At 40.3% G+C, this 19,651-nt stretch overlaps 1 protein-coding gene across 1 annotated transcript in view; it reads right to left on the bottom strand.

Annotated features, from left to right (window-relative positions):
• Positions 1–17,684: 17,684 nt before the first annotated feature.
• The window catches only part of LOC109205868 (ammonium transporter 3 member 1-like), a gene marked incomplete at its 3' end in the record, with an annotated part of 9,551 nt that continues 7,584 nt past the window's right edge, over positions 17,685–19,651 (bottom strand). The window contains exon 4 of the mRNA XM_019368629.1: positions 17,685–17,714. Coding sequence (XP_019224174.1) covers positions 17,685–17,714 — 30 coding nt within the window. The remainder of the gene's footprint in view (positions 17,715–19,651) is intronic.

Genomic DNA, 19,651 nt, shown 5'->3' with positions numbered 1-19,651 from the left:
CCAAGCAATTACTTAGCCAAACAAACATGTCACACTGTATAATTACACTCAATTACACCCAAATTCAATTCTTAGGTGGCTTTCCAAAAAGGCTCTTAAGGTTTAGTAGGCGTCTAAATAATATTTAGTTGAAGTTGCTAAATAAAAAGTTTGAAAGTTTGATTTTGCATTACATAAGAGTAACATTGCGCCAAAGAGAAAGTTATGGTCCTCTATTGAAGTTTTTTATATGGACTTCAAAATATTGCTAAACCATTATTGGTTTTGTTTTTATTGAGCCGAGGGTCTACCGGAAACCGCCTCTCTATTTTCACAAGATAGGGGTAAGGTCTTGTTAGTATACTGTATTTGTAAAATAATTCTGGAAATATAAATGAATATAAACAGAAATGAACATAAATAGAAATGACAGAAAATCAATTCGAGCCCACTAGATTCACAGTGTTTCCTTAAGGAATTTAATCCCCTCCTAGTACCCAAGGTTATGGATTATTTCCTCCCAGGATAGAACGAATTACACACTGGTGTAGTGGTACTTCAAACCCCAGCGTTTCAGCGAACACAATGTTCGGTAGCAAATCACACTTACTTTTTACTTTGTTTGATGCTAAAAGTATGCAGAAGAAGGAGAGAAAACTCAAAAAATCGTAGTGAAATTCTGAGCAGAATAGTGTCCTATTTATAGCCAAAATTGGGCTGAAATCTGAAGAGGTACAACTCTTCAGAATGGCTGTTTATGCAAAACGGCCACAGCATAAATGCCATTACATAAATGGTCATTTACTCAACAATAAAGAGGAAAAATTGAAGAGGGTAGTTAATTTTCTCTTACCAAAACAGAAAAACGGCTTGGATTTAATATTAATATTCTGTTATTAAAATAAATATTTAATAACATTTCTGTTAATAGTTTACTATTAACAAATAAATTTGGTCCAAAAAGTTAATCAATCAATCATTTGACCAAATCCGAATCCGAAGCCGAAGCCGAGCCGAGCGAGCGAGCGACGACGACGGCACGAGGCTTGCCTTCTTCTCAACTCTTTAAGAGCTAGAAGAAGAGCAATTGCTTATATACCCATAAAAACCTCTTCCTCTTCCAATATGGGACAATGTCCATTTACCAAGGGGGGAAACTTAAAATTTAACTCAAAATTTCATTTTCCTCCATTTACCATTCACCCTCTTTTAAGTATTTAATATATTAATTAAATACATAAAAAACCCAACAATTCCCCACATGAATGGGGAATGGCTATATCACGGAAGTATGCATGAAAAACTGTGTGATTCGCAAGCAAGGATTAATTGCATCTGGATAAGTAGGTTTCCCTTTGAACTTTCCGTAGTGAACTTATGTCGGATATATTCGATCAATCGGTAGATTTGATATCTTTGAACCGTCGAACTTTGGTGTATACCTAGACAACCACAAGTCATGCAACCAACCCTTAACCGTCTTTGGTTCTCATTGTTGTGTTCGTTTCAGCCATGAACACCGCCTGGTTTCATAAGCGCGTAGAGAACTGGCCTTACAAAGTTCTCCTTGAAGCGGCTAACACTTCACACTTACATAGGTGATTCCTAAATGTGTCATCCCGTAGATACACTATTTGATATACCCCGTATCAAATTTAGAAATCATTAAAAAGTCTTAATGCTTTATCCTTGGTACTGAACATTGTCTCATCGCGAGAATGGACCAAAAGTTTAGTTGACTATGTTGAACCGTCATAAATGACTTTGTTTGATCTCCTTGAACCTAGATCTTGGGATCTCCAGTCTTCTAGGTAGAGTTACCGCCATTATGACTTGTTCTCGGCCACAGTCCCATTCCCCTTGATGACTTCTCAACTACCTCTCTAGTTAGGCCTTTTGTAAGTGGATCCGACACATTATCACTTGACTTTACATAGTCAATCGTGATAATTCCTCTAGAGAGTAATTGTCTAACGGTTTTATGTCTTCGTCGTATATGGCGAGACTTACCGTTATACATAACGCTCCCAGCCCTTCCAATTGCCGCTTGACTATCACAATGTATGCATATTGGTGCCAACGGTTTGGGCCAAAATGGAATATCTTCCAAGAAATTCCGGAGCCATTCAGCTTCTTCACCGGCTTTATCCAAGGCTATGAACTCAGCCTCCATTGTAGAGCGGGCAATACAAGTTTGTTTGGATGACTTCCAAGATACCGCTCCTCCACCAATAGTGAATACATATCCACTTGTGGACTTGGAATCAGTTGATCCGGTGATCCAATTTGCATCACAGTATCCCTCAATGACCGCAGGATATTTATTGTAGTGCAAAGCAAAGTCCTGGGTATGTACTAAATACCCCAAAACTCGTTTCATGGCCATCCAATGAGATTGGCCTGGATTGCTCGTATATCGACTCAATTTACTTATAGCACAAGCTATATCTGGTCGTGTACAATTCATGATGTACATTAAGCAACCCAACACACGAGCATAATCCAATTGTGATATGCTCTGGCCTTTGTTCTTTGCTAATGCAAGATTCACATCAATTGGAGTCTTTGCAACTTTAAAGCCCAAGTGCTTGAATTTTTCAAGTACTGTCTTAATATAATGAGATTGTGACAATGCTAGACCTTGAGAAGTCTTATGGATCTTAATTCCCAGAATTAAATCAGCAACTCCCAAGTCTTTCATATCAAACTTGCTAGTTAGCATACGCTTAGTAGCATTTATGTTGGCAATGTCATTACTCATTATGAGCATATCATCCACATATAAGCAAACAATGACTATGTGATTTGGAACATTTTTAATGTACACACATTTATCACATTCATTTATCTTAAATCCATTTGACAACATTGTTTGGTCAAATATAGCATGCCATTGTTTGGGTGCTTGTTTTAATCCGTAAAGGGACTTAACAAGTCTACAGACCTTCTTTTCTTTACCTGGAACCACAAACCCTTCAGGTTGTTCCATGTAAATTTCTTCCTCCAACTCTCCATTTAAGAAGGCCGTCTTAACATCCATTTGATGAATTTCAAGACCATAAACCGCAGCTAACGCTACTAACGTTCGTATGGATGTAATTCTTGTAACTGGAGAGTATGTATCAAAGTAGTCAAGACCTTCTCGTTGTCTATACCCTTTGACCACAAGTCTTGCCTTATACTTGTCAATAGTACCATCATCTTTTATTTTCCTCTTAAAGATCCATTTAGATCCCAACGGTTTGTTTCCAGGAAGAAGATCAACCAATTCCCATGTATGGTTGTTTAGTATGGATTCTATTTCACTATTGACCGCCTCTTTCCATAACAATGATTCCGAAGAAGACATAGCTTCTTTAAATGTTTGAGGCTCATTTTCCAATAAGAAAGTCACAAAATCTGGTCCAAATGAAGTAGACGTTCTTTGACGTTTACTACGTCTTGGATCTTCTTGGTTAAGTGTACTTTCTTTTGTTTCTTCCCGAGGTCGTTTAGATCCTTCACCAATCGACTCACATTCCTTTTTATACGGATATATATTTTCAAAGAACTCAGCATTATCTGATTCTATAACCGTATTATTATGAATGTCGGGATTTTCTGATTTATGAACCAGAAATCGATATGCTTTACTATTAGTTGCATATCCTATGAAAACACAATCAACGGTTTTCGGTCCTATTTTTACCCTTTTGGGTTTAGGAACTTGCACTTTTGCCAAACACCCCCACACTTTAAAATAATTCAAGTTGGGCTTCCTTCCTTTCCATTTTTCATATGGAATGGATTGTGTTTTGATATGGGGTACTCGATTTAGTATACGGCTAGCCGTAAGAACGACTTCCCCCCACAAGTTCTGTGGTAAACCAGAACTTATCAATAATGCGTTCATCATCTCCTTTAATGAACGATTCTTTCTTTCTGCAATCCCATTGGATTGGGGCGTGTAAGGGGCCATTGTATGATGAATAATTCCATATTCTAAACATATTTGTTCAAAAGGAGATTCATATTCACCACCCCTATCACTTCTTATCATTTTGATTTTCTTATTAAGTTGCATTTCAACTTCATTTTTCTATTGCTTGAATGCGTCTATTGCTTCGTCTTTACTATTAAGTAAGTAAACATTGCAATATCGAGTACTATCGTCATTAAAAGTTATGAACTACTTCTTTCTACCGCGAGATGGTATTGACTTCATGTCACAAATATCTGTGTGAATTAAGTCTAAAGGATTTGAATTCCTTTCAACTGATTTATAAGGATGTTTAACATACTTAGATTCCACACATACTTGACATTTTGATTTTTCACATTCAAACTTGGGCAATACTTCCAAATTAATCATTTTCCGTAAGGTTTTATAATTGACATGACCCAAATGTATATGCCGTAATTCATTTGACTCAAGTAAGTAAGACGAAGCTGAAATTTTATTATTATTTTAAACAACCATTACATTCAACTTGAAAAGGCCCTCAGTGAGGTAACCTTTTCCTACAAACATTTCATTCTTACTTATTACAACCTTATCGGAAACAAAAACACATTTAAAACCATTCTTAACAAGAAGTCCAATAGAGACTAAATTCTCCTAATCTCGGGAACATGAAGGACGTTGTTCAAATCACCACTTTGCCGGAAGTCATTTTGAGAAATATCTTCCCACATCCTTCAATCTTGGCCTTTGAAGCATTTCCCATAGAAATTGTCTCATCGGGTCCAACAGGAGCATAAGTAGCAAAAGCTTCTCTAACAGCACAAACATGGTGAGTGGCTCCAGAATCTATCCACCACTCTTTAGGATTGCCCACCAAGTTGCATTCGGAAAGCATGGCACATAAATCATCAACATCATCATGCTTTTCAACCATGTTTGCTTGACCCTTCTTCTTGTCCTTCTTCGGAGCACGACACTCCGTAAATTTGTGTCCGGTTTTTCCACAGTTGTAGCAGTTTCCACTGAACCGCTTCTTGCTTGGGTTGTATTTCGGTCCAGAAGCCTTCTTCCTCTTTTTATTCTCTTCAACAATATTTGCTCCCATTATTGTTGAGTTTCCACGGCCTCTCTTTTCAGCAGCTTTGTTGTCCTCTTCGATTCTCAACCGAACAATGAGATCTTCAAGGGACATCTCCTTGCGTTTGTGTTTCAAGTAGTTTTTGAAGTCCTTCCACAAAGGAGGCAACTTCTCAATCATCGCTGCTACTTGAAATGCTTCATTGATGACAAGACCTTCAATGAAATTTCTGTTAGTAAAAATACTAAGATTACTACTTTCAACATCGATATTAATTTGATTTATACCTTCAGCAAGGAGATCGTGAATAATCACTTGCAATTCCTGGACTTGGGTAATAACAGACTTGCTATCTACCATTTTGTAGTCCAAAAACTTTGCAGCAACAAACTTTTTCAACCCGGCATCTTAGGTTTTGTATTTCTTTTCAAGCGCAGTCCACAGTTCCTTTGACGTTTCCACGCCACTGTAGACATTATACAAAGCATCCTCCAGCCCGCTTAGAATATAATTCTTACACAAAAAATCTGAATGCTTCCACGCCTCAATCACGAGAAAGCGTTCAGTTTCTGGAGTTTCATCAGACAGCACAGGAACATCTTCCTTGATGAACTTCTGGAGACTTAGAGTAGTCAAATAGAAGAACATCTTTTGCTGCCAGCGCTTGAAATTAATCCCGGAAAATTTTCCGGGTTTCTCCGCCGGTGCCAATGCTGCCGGTGTCATTCGGCTTGTTGAGGCATTGGCAGTCACCATTGGAACAGCTTGGTTCTCATTCTCATTAGTCATTTCTGTAAAAGAATGACACAAACGTTAAAATCACGTAGATTTTAATAGAGTACAAAACCACAAAGGTTTTACTCTTCCAGAAACAGTAAGTACAAATACAGAAAATATATTAAATTCCTTAAGCTTGTTAGTATACTGTATTTGTAAAATAATTCTGGAAATATAAATGAATATAAACAGAAATGACAGAAAACCAATTCGAGCCCACTGAAATTACAGTGTTTCCTTAAGGAATTTAATCCCCTCCTAGTACCCAAGGTTATGGATTATTTCCTCCCAGGATAGAACGAATTACACACTGGTGTAGTGGTACTTCAAACCCCAGCGTTTCAGCGAACACAATGTTCGGTAGCAAATCACACTTACTTTTTATTTTGTTTGATGCTAAAAGTATGCAGAAGAAGGAGAGAAAACTCAGAAAATCGTAGTGAAATTCTGAGCAGAATAGTATTGTATTTATAGCCAAAGTTGGGCTGAAATCTGAAGAGGTGCAACTCTTCAGAATGACTGTTTATGCAAAACGACAACAGCATAAATGTCATTACATAAATGGTCATTTACTCAACAATAAAGAGGGAAAATAAAGAGAAAAAATTGAAGAGGGTAGTTACTTTTCTGTTACCAAAACAGAAAAACGGATTGGATTTAATATTAATATTCTGTTATTAAAACAAATATTTAATAACATTTATGTTAATATTTTACTATTAACAAATAAATTTGGTCCAAAAAGTTAATCAATCAATCGATCATGTTGTTAATGTTTTACTATTAACAAATAAATTTGGTCCAAAAAGTTAATCAATCAATCGATCATTTGACCGAATCCGAAAAGTTAATCAATCAATCGATCATTTGTTAGCGAAGCCGAAGCCGAGCGAGCGAGCGACGGCGCGAGGCTTGCCTTCTTCTCAACTCTTTAAGAGCTAGAAGAAGAGCAATTGCTTATATACCCATAGAAACCTCTTCCGCTTCCAATATGGGACAATGTCCATTTACCAAGGGGGAAACTTAAAATTTCACTCAAAATTTAATTTCCCTCCATTTTCCATTCACCCTCTTTTAAGTATTTAATATATTAATTAAATACATAAAAAAACCAACAGGTCTGCGTACATACTATCATCTCCATACCTCACTTGTGGAAATGCACTTGGTATGTTGTTATTGTTCGAAATATTGCTAAATGATCCACACAACAGAAAGAAAGAAATTAAGATATAATTAGATACTTCTCTTTCTCTTATATGGAACTTCCAAAGGTTAAAATTAAAAAAATGAAAGAGTGTGTAAAAGTAAATCTCTCACATGTAGAAAAAGAGATAGTCATAAAACTTAAAACAAGTTTGTAAAGAACCACAAAACCAATTGACCCGGTGATGTGTGTAAGAGGCAAAAAATAGCCGTGTTAAAAATCTCAACAAAAAAAAGAAGTTAAAAGCTGACCCTTATGACCAATAAAAGAAGAAGAAAAGTATTGCAGAGAAAAGTAGGGAGAGAAAATTCTTATTGATTTGAGATTGAATTACAATGGAATAGAACCCTCTATTTATAGGGAGAGGGTGACTTAGCCACCAAGTAATAAACCCTAGAATCTCTCTAAATATAGACATTCACCATAAATAAAATTTTATTTATAACACTCCCCCTTGAATGCCTATTCAACAGATAATGTACCTCGTTAAAACCTTAACTAAAATAAAACCCAGTGGGAAAAAAATTCTAGAGAAGGAAAAAGAGTACATATATCTAATAATACGCCTATTGGTTGCCTCGTTAAAAACCTTGCAAGGAAAACCCAGTGGGACAAAACCTTGTAAGGAAAAAAGAGTACAACGCGTATTAACTCCCCCTGATGAGAGCATCAGTTCAGATCATTAAGCATTTGCATTCCAACCTTATGCACCATCTTTAAAATATCGTTGATAGATATTTGATAAACAATATCAGCCATATTAACTTCAACGAATTTGTTCACCTTGAAATCATCATCCCTGATAGATGTATTGTCTTCATATGATCTTGTTGGAATCATCATTTCAATATCTTCACATAGGGGTGAAAACTCTTGCTATCATATTATCATGCTTATAGTTATAGCAAGATACATATGTGCCCAAATTGCATTTAGGATATAGTATTTCATGACCATGAATTCTATATGCTTTAAGCAATTTAAATCCTTCAGGGATTGTTAAGTCATATAAGCCATATAATAGACTTTAGATGCATATCAAGTTTTCATGTCATGCTAGACATATAAGATATCGAAAACTGATTGCACATACCATTGACTTTATGCTTTCAAGTGTTTGAACTACATGTTCAAAACTACATGTCTTTCATATGAAACCAATTTTATTCGAATTGTTTCTTCAGACTTAAGATGCTCATATATATTTAGCGCTATCATAGATGTTGTCGACGGACATTTTATATCAGTTTCAATATTTTTTCATAAAGACATAACATAGAGATCTCTTCATTCATATTTTCAGGTATCTGAATCTCTCATGAGATTTTATGAAGTGTTATGTCATGTGATCTTCTAGATCACTTGCCTCCTTTATTATGATCATTTTGATCATTTGCTCATCTTCTTTATCAAGAAGTTTATTTGAAACCGATTTGTCTATATGCTTTAAGCGTACCATAGACTTTGTCCTTCTAGGACTTATTCTAATAGGAGCATTTGCAGTGAGAATATAGTTACTTTCTTTGGGTCAGCAATGCATCTAGCATGCTTTGCAATATATTGTAGATGAATTATTCTTTTATGAACTTCAAGTCCATATTATTTTATTCGAGGATCTAGATGTACAAATGATAATTCATTCCGCTTAACTTTTTCTCAGATGTTATCATCTCTCCCCCTCATGTTAGAAAAACTAACATGCTTCCTCGACTTTGGGAACCCATCTTTGTGCGTTATGGTGTTAATCATATACACCACAAATCAATAATAATGAGATGGAATTATTTGGTTCCTGACCCTGAAACCACTTGTGAGAGGAGAAAATAATATACTTTGGTATGTAGCGTATATCAAACTGATATATATATCTTTGTTCTCATAAGCAATTGTTTAGCTATTAAGTGGAGGCACTCAATAAATTATTTTGCTAAACCAGTTGTGATGTAGACCAACTTATCAAGATGAACTTCTTGAATAAAAATCTGAAAATTATGCTCGAAATTAAATTATTGAGCAAGTTACCTCGCAAAACACCATGTTGCTGGTTAATAATAATTGCACATGTAACCATCTCATAGATGCATCTTATGTGGTATACATGGCAGGTGAATGGGCCCATATTCACCTTTGATATTTCCAGCATTCATGGGATTCAATCCCAATTTTAATTGGTCTATTAATTAATGAGAACAAGCAATGTAAGAGAATTCGTAAAGAACTTTCTAGTTCTTTAATATTTACCCATGTGAATTCTCTTTTATTTTTGCACATCATACTTGAATTAACATGGCTAAACCAATTATGCCAACTGGATAAATTATCAATATTGATAAACTTCAGGTTTACACCATGATGTGTGCAATTATGAATAAACCCCAAGTTTATTATGATATGGGTTTTTATATCAATAAATATCCACTTCATTGTGGTATTCTTTTGTTTGTTTAGTACAAACTGGAGAATAAAGCTGGTAGCTTTTCACATACATATTACCCCGCTCCAAGTTGTAGTAATAGAAGATATTAAATCTTTCNNNTATATATATATATATATATATATATATATATATATATATATATATATATATATATATATATATATATATATATATATATACATATATATATATAACTTTGCTCTCATAAGCAATAGTTTAGCTATTAAGTGGAGGCACTTAAAAAATCATTTTGCTAAACCAACTGTTATGTTAACCAACTTATCAAGATGAACTTCTTGAATAGAAAATCTGGAAATTATGCTCGAAATTAAATTATTGTGCAAGTTACCTCGCAAAACACCATGTTGCGGGTTATTAATAATCGTACATGTAACCATCTCATAGATGCATCTTATGTGGTATACATGGCAGGTGAATGAGCCCATATTCACCTTTGATATTTCCAGCATTCATGGGATTCAATCCCAATTTTAGTTGGTCTATTAATTAATAAGAACAAGCAACATAAGAGAATTCGTAAAGAACTTTCTAGTTCTTTAATATTTACCCATGTGAATTCTCTTTTTTTTTCCACATCATACTTAAATTGATATGGGTACACCAAATATGCCAACTGAATAAATTATCAGTATTGATAAAGTTCAGGTTTACACCATGACACGTGCAATTATCAATAAACTCCAAGTTTATTATGATATTGGTTTTTATATCAATAAACTTCTCTTTATTGTAGCATTCTTTTATTTGTGTAGTACAAACTGGAGAATAAAGCGGGTAGCTTTTCACATACATATTACCCCGCTACAAGTTGTAGTAATAGAAGATATTAAATCTTCCTTTATTTATAGTATCAATAAAATCAACCGCTTTCGCGTATACTTTGGAAACTGAATAAGTTTCTTTGAGACTTATTACAAAACAATATTTTATTGATAATCAATTGTATTCCTCCAAAATAATAATAATTGGCTCTTCCAGAGCTCTCAATTAATTTGGTACTACCATATATTCATCAACATCCATATGGTGAATATCTCTTTTAAAGAGAAAGTTATACCATTATGGTTATGGTCAAAATAATATGCAAGATCTGTTTCTTGCATTAACGTTGTCTTTTAATAATCACAATGCCAAAATATTTTGGCGTACAATAAGTACGTGACCAATGACCATTTATGCTATAATAATAGCATTATTTTCTTATTTCCTCTCAAACCTCCTTCTAGAGGTGAGTGTGGTATATTCACTACCACTAGCACATTTATATTCTTTGAAGAATGAATAAACAACAACAACAACAACAACAACAACAACAACAACAACCCAATATATCCCACTTAGTGGGGTCTGGGGAGGGTAGTGTGTACGCAGACCCTTGGGTAGAGAGGCTGTTTCCAAATAGACCCCCGGCATCCTTCCCTCCAAGAACTTCCCACCTTGCTCTTGGGAAGACTCGAACTCACAACCTCTTGGTTGGAAGTGGAGGTTGCTTACCATCAGAGCAACCCCTCTTGTCTCTTTGAAGAATGAATATGTATCATAAATCAGATGTTGTCACATTCACATCATGAATGGACCATAATCATCTATATGTGCTTTATAAAATCTCATCTCAAATCGATGACAAATATTACTTTCACGGAGTGAAGGATTATTTTGAGAATCCTTATTATTCTCATTATTACAATGATGACGATTATAATTTCGTCTATTGCCACGTCTACATCCATTGATACCTTCACGGTAATAATTTTGTCTGCTTACAGACTTATCACATATTGCTATCACATTCTCTTAAGGGAATGAGAATGGAGCAAATTCAATGGGACGGGTTTTCACTTCTTGTGCTAACGATCATACATGACTTTGATCATGGCAAGACATAGAAATTTTACCACTTCGGGTGGTTATAATTTCTTACAAACTCCATTAGAGTTGTAATCAAAATTTATTGTCTTTGCTTATATTTAAAATCAAGTTATAGAATAAAAGAGAAAAATACAGTAAAATACTTACCTTAAATCCAGAATTTAATCATGAAGGAAATTCATAAAACAATTGACAATCATTATGATCAATCCCAAAGCTTCTACTTAATTGGTTAGAGTCTCGTGCTGATAAAGTGTTATGAACAATAAAAGAAGAAGAAAAGTATTGCAGAGAAAAGTAGGGAGAGAGAATTCTTATTGATTTGAGATTGAATTACAATGGAATAGAACTCTCTATTTATTGGGAGAGGGTGACTTAGCCACCAAGTAATAAACCCTAGAATCTCTCTAACACCATAAATAAAATTCGATTTATAACACTGACTAATTTGTATACGTACATTTTTAATTAAACAACTATACAATTAATTAGACTTATGTAATTATCATCATTTTCTCTAACCAAAAATGATGCTAATAACATATGCCTTAGTTGGTTTTGGAAATTGCACTCCTAAAAAAATATTATACGTTCTATGCTTAGCATGCCATAACAAGTTACCAAATATTTGTGCTATGTGTGAATTTATATCAGTGGCTCCTTGTTCATTCATCATTTGGTTATCCTTTAATAAATGAAGGAGCGTATTTCCTTTATGTTCTCTGTATGGGGTCAAATTTGACCGTCAGCATCTCTACGCCAGAGGGTACGCTCAGTGAGTATATGCCGACTAACGTAGCGGGTACGACTCGGACGCGGGGACAAAAGCGACATCGTTTAGGACTCAGTGTCTTCACTAGGAAGACGTTACCTGTCTTTGTAACTTTTTGATTCTTTCGAGGAAGGTCTCTTATTATATAAAGGAGACCTTCACATTGTAAAAAGGGGGATTCAGATCTAATACAACCCTCTCATTTTCTGGCTTTCTCTCTCTATCTCTACCTCAAACGAACATATTTTATTGAGTTCATATTATTACTTTGCAATACTAGATCTAGATCTACAACAATAATATCATCTTTGCATCTCTAGGTTTATTATATTTGATTACGATTTACCCTTTCCTTACTTTTGATTGTTTTCTAGCTTACAAAGTATATTGTTAACTTTTGAGCCAAACAATTTGGCGTCGTCTGTGGGGATTTCGAGAATCAAAATCATAGTATCCACCTAGAGAACAACCAACTACCATTCTCTAAACCATACAAACACAAAAGATGGCTGAGAATAACCCAAGATCAAAAGCTATATTGGGTGTCACTACCAATCTCCTTGGCCCTCTCAACGAGGCCAGTGACGATGGCATCCTGAATGCAACCCCTAGTATCACATCGGGTGCGGAGATCTCACCTTCCCCATCCAAAGATCTGACGATCTTGCACGAAAAGGGAGCTTCCACATCTGCGGCTACGGAAGCACCCTCAGCGGTCAAGAAGCTACTGGAAAGATGGCTAACAAGCACTCTAAGTGGCTTGGTTGAGAGGTCACCACAAAGTAACATCAGGTGTACACCAACGGTAGACACCACTGCTGCCGTGGGCGAACCGGAAGTTGCACTAGCAAATAACGAACCCGTCGAGACACAGACCAACGATGGCACACTAACAGCCATCCTAAAGAAGATGGAAGAAATGGAAAATGAAAACAAGGCGCTCCGCGATCAGATGAAGGAACATCAGGAGAGGGTCGACAAGATCCCCGGTGCCCCCAAGTTGCTACCCAAACGCGACGTGGGAAGGTTCGTTGAACAACCATACACTGAAGAAGCTGCCCCTCACTCCACCCCAAAAACCTTCAAGATGCCACCCTACTTGAGGGTATATGACGGAACCACTGATCCCGAGGATCATCTGATCCACTACGTCACCGCTGTGAAGGGCAATGACCTATCAAAGGAACAGGTACCGTCGGTACTGCTGAAGAAGTTTGGCGAGACGTTGACAGGAGGGGCTTTAACATGGTACTCTCAGCTACCAGCTAAGGCAATATCAACGTTCGAGGAAATGGCGGATAAGTTCGTCACAGCCCATGCAGGCGCGAAGAAAGCGGAGGCCAGGGTCAACGACATCTTCGCCATCAGGCAAACTACAGGAGAGGGACTCAGGGACTTCCTAGCAAGGTTTAACAGAGTAAGGATGAGTCTACCAAACGTATCGGAAGGTATGGCAGTCGCCGCTTTCCAGAACGGGCTAAGCAGGGATGGTTCAAGGGCAACCAAGAAGTTGCTGAGCCGCCTCATGAAATATCCCCCTACCACATGGGAGGAAATCCACAACGCCTATTGCGCTGAGGTATGAGCGGACGAGGATGATCTTAACGGGCCGACCCAACGGCTAACAGTGATACATCCAGAAACGAGGAGAGATCGACGGAACGAAGGACGACGAGAACAACTCCCTCGCTCCAACAGAGATCGACATCAGCCATACACCAGATCCTCCCATCCGCCACCAAGGCATACAGACGCGCTACAGCGACATGTCGCCCCACTCCGAAACGAAAGAGGTACGCCTCCTTTATTATCCGCCCATAACTTTTGTGTGTCTCCTTCAGAAATAGTGTACGTACTGGAGAAGCAGGGCACTAAAGTGCAGTGGCCGCAAAAAATGAAATCAGACCCCGCCACAAGGAAATCAAACGTCCTATGTGAGTTCCATTAGGAACGGGGGCACAAGACCGAAGACTGCATAGGCCTACGGCAAGAGGTGGCCAGGATGCTGAACCAGGGATACCTGAGGGAATTACTCAATGACAAAGGGAAAATCAACTTTGCACGCGGACGGGAACAACCCCATGGGCCGCCAAAGCTGCCCTCCCCAGCACGCACGATAAACATGATCGTCGGAGGCGGCGACGACTTGGCGATCAATCACGTCAAGTTCACCACCACGCACAAACTAAAGCGGACCATCGCCCATGAACGGTATGACGACTTCAAAGATAGTATCACCTTCGATAAGTCTGATGCCGACGGTTTGTCTTTCCCTCATTACGATGCTTTAGTTATCACTTTACGTATTGCTGATACAGATGTTAAAAGAATCATGATCGATGACGGAAGTGGCGCCTGTATTATCCACCCAAGGGTCCTCGTACAAATGGGACTCGAGGATAGGGTAATACCGCGCTACATAACACTAACCGGTTTTAACAATGCAGTGGAACGGACGTCCGGAGAAATAGCACTACCCGTCTTAGCAGGAGGAGTCACGCTGGAAACAACTTTCCACGTAATGAACCAAGAAACGGCGTACAACGTCATCATAGGACGCCCGTGGATTCACACCATGCGAGCGGTCCCTTCAAGCCTTTACCAAGTGATCAAATTCCCTACCCCATGGGGAATATTCAGTATTCGAGACGAGCCACGCACCGCACAAGAGTGCTACAAAATAGCCCAAGATTGCGCCCACACCCAACAGCTAAAGGGGGCGAGCGCGGAGGCATAGCAATTAGCCGTGTCGGGGACTAAGGTCAACCCGACAACGGACGCCATCAAAGACCCCGACGATGTGGAGGCCTGTAAAGCGACGGTTGAAGATCTTGACCCAGTTCAATTAAACGAAACCAATCTTACGAAGAAAGCCTATATCGGGCACGGTCTCGCCAACCCGAGTAAGTATCGTGACTTCTTAACTAACCATGCAGATTTGTTCGCCTTTTCACATTCAGATATGCCGGGAATCCCGACATCGCTACCCACAAGCTGAATGTCGATCCACTACATCCGCCCGTTCGATAGATGAGGAGAAAATTCAACGCCGCTATCAACGAAGCGGTCAGCGCGGAAGTAGACAAGTTACTTGCCAACGGCTCCATCAGAGAATCAAAATACCCCCAGTGGGTCGCCAATGTCGTCATGGTCAAAAAGAAAAACGGGAAGTGGAGAATGTGTGGATTTCACTGATCTGAACAAAGCATGCCCAAAGGATTCATTCCCATTACCCCACATCGACCAACTGATCGACGCCACTGCAGGACACGAACTACTGAGCTTCCTAGACGCCTACTCCGGCTACAATCAAATCATGATGGCCGAGGAGGACCAAGAGAAGACAACTTTCATCACCCACCAAGGGACTTACTGCTACAAGGTAATGCCCTTCGGGCTCAAAAATGCAGGGGCTATGTACCAGAGACTGGTCACCAAAATGTTCAAAGAGCAGCTCGGTAAGACTATGGAAGTCTATATCGACGACATGCTGGTAAAGTCGACAAGAAAAGAGGACCACATCGACCATCTGAAAGAAGCCTTCGAGATATTGAGAAGGTACGGGATGAAACTGAACCCCGAGAAATGCGCCTTCGGCGTGGCCTCAGGAAAATTCTTAGGGTTTCTCGTATCACAACGAGGTATCGAAGTCAATCCAGATCAGATCAAGGCGATAGACGGAATTCCCGAGATACTGAACAGCAAAAAGCAGGTGCAAAAGTTGACGGGGCGAATAGCCGCCTTGACTAGGTTCATCTCACGATCCTCCGACAGATGCCACAAGTTTTTCAATGTGCTGAGAAAGGACAATGGGTTACAATGGAATGAGGAATGCGTCGAGGCCTTAAGAAAATTGAAAGCGTACCTATCTTCGCCGCCACTGCTGGCCAAAGCAAATCCAGGCGAGCCCCTGCTGGTATATTTGGCCGTATCCGAGGTCGTCGTCAGCGCAGTCCTAGTTCGTGAAAATGAAGGTACGCAATCTCCTATTTACTATATTAGCAAAACCTTAGTGGACGCCGAAACACGGTATCCACACCTTGAAAAATTAGCTCTGGCATTGGTCGTAGCTTCACGGAAGCTCCAAACCTATTTCCAATGCCACCCCATAAAAGTAGTGGCGACCTTCCCCTTGAGAAGTATCCTACACAAGCCTGAGTTATCAGGCAGACTCGCCAGATGGGCCATAGAGCTCAGTGAGCACGATATCTCATATCATCCAGGAAACACCATCAAGTCGCAAGTACTTGCCGACTTCATAGCCGACTTCAGCGCAGAGATACTACCAGAGGCGGAATTAGAGGAAAGTCGTGCCCCCTCCAATGCCGACCTATGGACTCTTTACACTGATGGCGCCGCTAACGCCTCGGGATCGGGACTGGGACTCGTTCTCGAGGTCCCCACGGGCGAAACAATTCGCCAGTCCATACGATGCCCCGAGATGACTAACAACGAAGCAGAGTACGAGGCTGTTATTGCAGGTTTGAAACTAGCCATCAAGTATGGAGCTTGATGACTCGTTCTCTATTGCGACTCTCAACTCGTGGTGAACCAGGTCACCGGGACTTACCAAATCAAGGAGCAGAGGTTACAAAAATACCAGTCAGAAATTCACAGGTTAATAACCGAGTTCGACGAGTGCCGCTTCGAACAAGTTCCGAGAGCACGGGATGTTGAAGCAGACGGCCTAGCGAAATTGGCCGCAGCCACTAAAAACTTCAACAAAGAAAGCGTGGTCACCCTCCTCCATTCAGCCATTGATCACACTGAGGTACTCTCTTTAAATTTGACTTGGGACTGGCGCAACCAATTTGTATCCTATCTGCAGGATGGGACAGTCCCACTCGACAAAAAAGAAGCCAAGAAGCTCCGCGTACAGGCCGCCTGGTATTGCCTGATAAACCACGAGCTCTACAAAAGGATGTTTGGCGGACCCCTAGCCAAGTGTCTAGGGCTGCAACAAACACGACCAGTGCTCGAAAAGGTACACGAAGGTCATTGCGGCGCCCATACAGGTAACCGCGCCCTCGTGCGCTGCATAGTACGAGCTGGCTATTATTGGCCCACTATGAAGAAAGACGCAGCGGAGTATGTTCGCCGATGCGAACAATGCCAAAAGTATGCCCCCATGATACACCAACCAGGAGAACCACTTCACTCGGTCACTTCCCCATGGCCCTTCATCAAATGGGGAATGGACATAGTCGGTCCCCTACCAGTGGGACGAGAAAAGGTACGATTTCTATTAGTTTTAACTGACTATTTTTCCAAGTGGGTGGAAGCAGGAGCGTACGCCCAAATACGCGAACAAGTAGTCATCGCCTTCATATGGAAGAATATCATCTGCCGTTTCGGCATCCCCAAGGAAATCAGCTGTGACAACGGACGACAATTCATCGGCCAAAAGACAACAGAATTCTTCGACGAATGGCGTATCAAGCGGATACTATCCACGCCATATCACCGTGCCGCCAACGGCCAAGCAGAGTCTTCCAATAAAGCAATACTGAACATACTGAAGAAGAAACTCGAGGAAGCCAAAGGGCTATGGCCCGAGCTACTACCGGAAGTGTTATGGGCACACCGAACCACGCCCAAATCCTCCACAGGAGAAACACCGTACTCACTGGTCTACGAAACCGACGCGGTCATACTGGTCGAAGTCGGCGAACAAGGCTTAAGGTATTCACATACCAGCGGAGCAGAGAATGACGTAAACAGACTTCAAGACCTCGATGAGGCCGAGGAAAGAAGAGAAATGGCCCACATAAGAATGGTGGCTCAGAAACAACAAGCCGAAAGATACTACAACAAGAGAGCCAAAATAAGACCACTCAAAGTGGGGGACTACGTCCTCAAAGCCAAAACATTGGCATCAAAAGACCCAACCGAAGGAAAACTGGGCAACAACTGGGACGGACCCTACAAAATCACAGCGGCAGCAAGTAAAGGAGCATTTCAATTAGAAACAATGGAAGGAAAAACGCTCCAAAACAATTGGAACATCGCCCACCTCAAGTATTTCCATTTCTGAAAGGCGTCTCCCGAGTCGCACTCTTTTTCCCTCACCCGGGTTTTGTCCCAATTGGGTTTTCTCGGGGAGGTTTTTAACGAGGTGACAGAGGGGACACCTGGAGATATTTGAGAAACAAGTTTATCATACCAGCCACTCCATACGTCCTCCCGACTGGCATGACAAAGGGACTGGACTAGCATGATCTCCAATGTATGAACGGCTACGGCCATCTCCAATGTATGAACGGCTACGGCCATCTCCAATGTATGAACGGCCACGGCCATCTCCAATGTATGAACGGATACGGCCATCTCCAATGTATGAACGGCTACGACCATCTCCAATATATGAACGGCTAAGGCTGTTAACGGTATAATGGTTAAGGCCATCGACGTCGATAAGTCGACCTAGTTCGACTACGACGGCAAATAACTCGACGACAGTCGAAGTTACGCACATGGCTAAGGCCATCAACGGTATAATGGCTAAGGCCATCGACGCCGATAAGTCGACCCAGCTCGACTATGACAGCGGGTACCTCGACGATAGTCGAAGCTGCGCACACGGTTTAGGCTATCAACAACATTGAGGCCGAAAATAAAAGGTACCAAAAGAAAAGAATAACAGCAAAAGTATAACTTCCATTATCATACAAAAATACATGTACAAAATGACCCATTTACGTCTCCAAAAACAGCAAAACAAAATGAGTACAAGTCCTAAGAAGCTTCGCCATTCTGTTCACCGCCCCCCGTCGGACCGCCATCTCGTCCCCCGCCATCCTCGGCCTGATAGGCCGCAGAGATCCAAGAGCCGGATTCTAGACGGTTGACATCTTCGGAGTTATAACCCGCCCGGTCTGGGGAATCAGAACTATACCCACAAGTTTCACGGGCGACACGGGCTATGCGCCGTTTCTCCTGAACCTCCGCCTCAGTAGCTCGACCCGCAGCTAAGAACTCCTCGAATACGACCAATCTAGCCTCGGCGTACACCCACATATCNTAATGGCTAAGGCCATCGACGTCGATAAGTCGGCCCAGCTCGACTACGACGTCAAATAACTCGACGATAGTCGAAGTTACGCACATGGCTAAGGCCATCAAAAATATATAATGGCTAAGACCATCGACGTAGATAAGTCGGCCCAGCTCGACTACGACGTCAAATAACTCGACAATAGTCGAAGTTACGCGCATGGCTAAGGCCATCAACGGTATAATGGCTAAGGCCATCGACGTCGATAAGTCGGCCCAGCTCGACTACGACGTCAAATAACTCGACGACAGTCGAAGTTACGCACGTGGCTAAGGCCATCAACGGTATAATGGCTAAGGCCATCGACGCCGATAAGTCGACCCAGCTCGACTATGACAGCGGGTGCCTCGACGATAGTCGAAGCTGCGCACACGGTTAAGGCTATCAACAACATTAAGGCCGAAATAAAGGTCCAAAAGAAACGATAACAGCAAAAGTCAACTTCCATTATCATCCAAAATCATGTACAAAAGGCCCATTTACGTCTCCAAAACAGCAAACAAATGAATCAAGT

This window comes from Nicotiana attenuata, unplaced genomic scaffold, assembly GCF_001879085.1.
Source record: "Nicotiana attenuata strain UT unplaced genomic scaffold, NIATTr2, whole genome shotgun sequence".
Classification (NCBI taxonomy): Eukaryota; Viridiplantae; Streptophyta; class Magnoliopsida; order Solanales; family Solanaceae; genus Nicotiana; species Nicotiana attenuata.
This window is presented reverse-complemented; position numbering and strand designations above follow the sequence as displayed.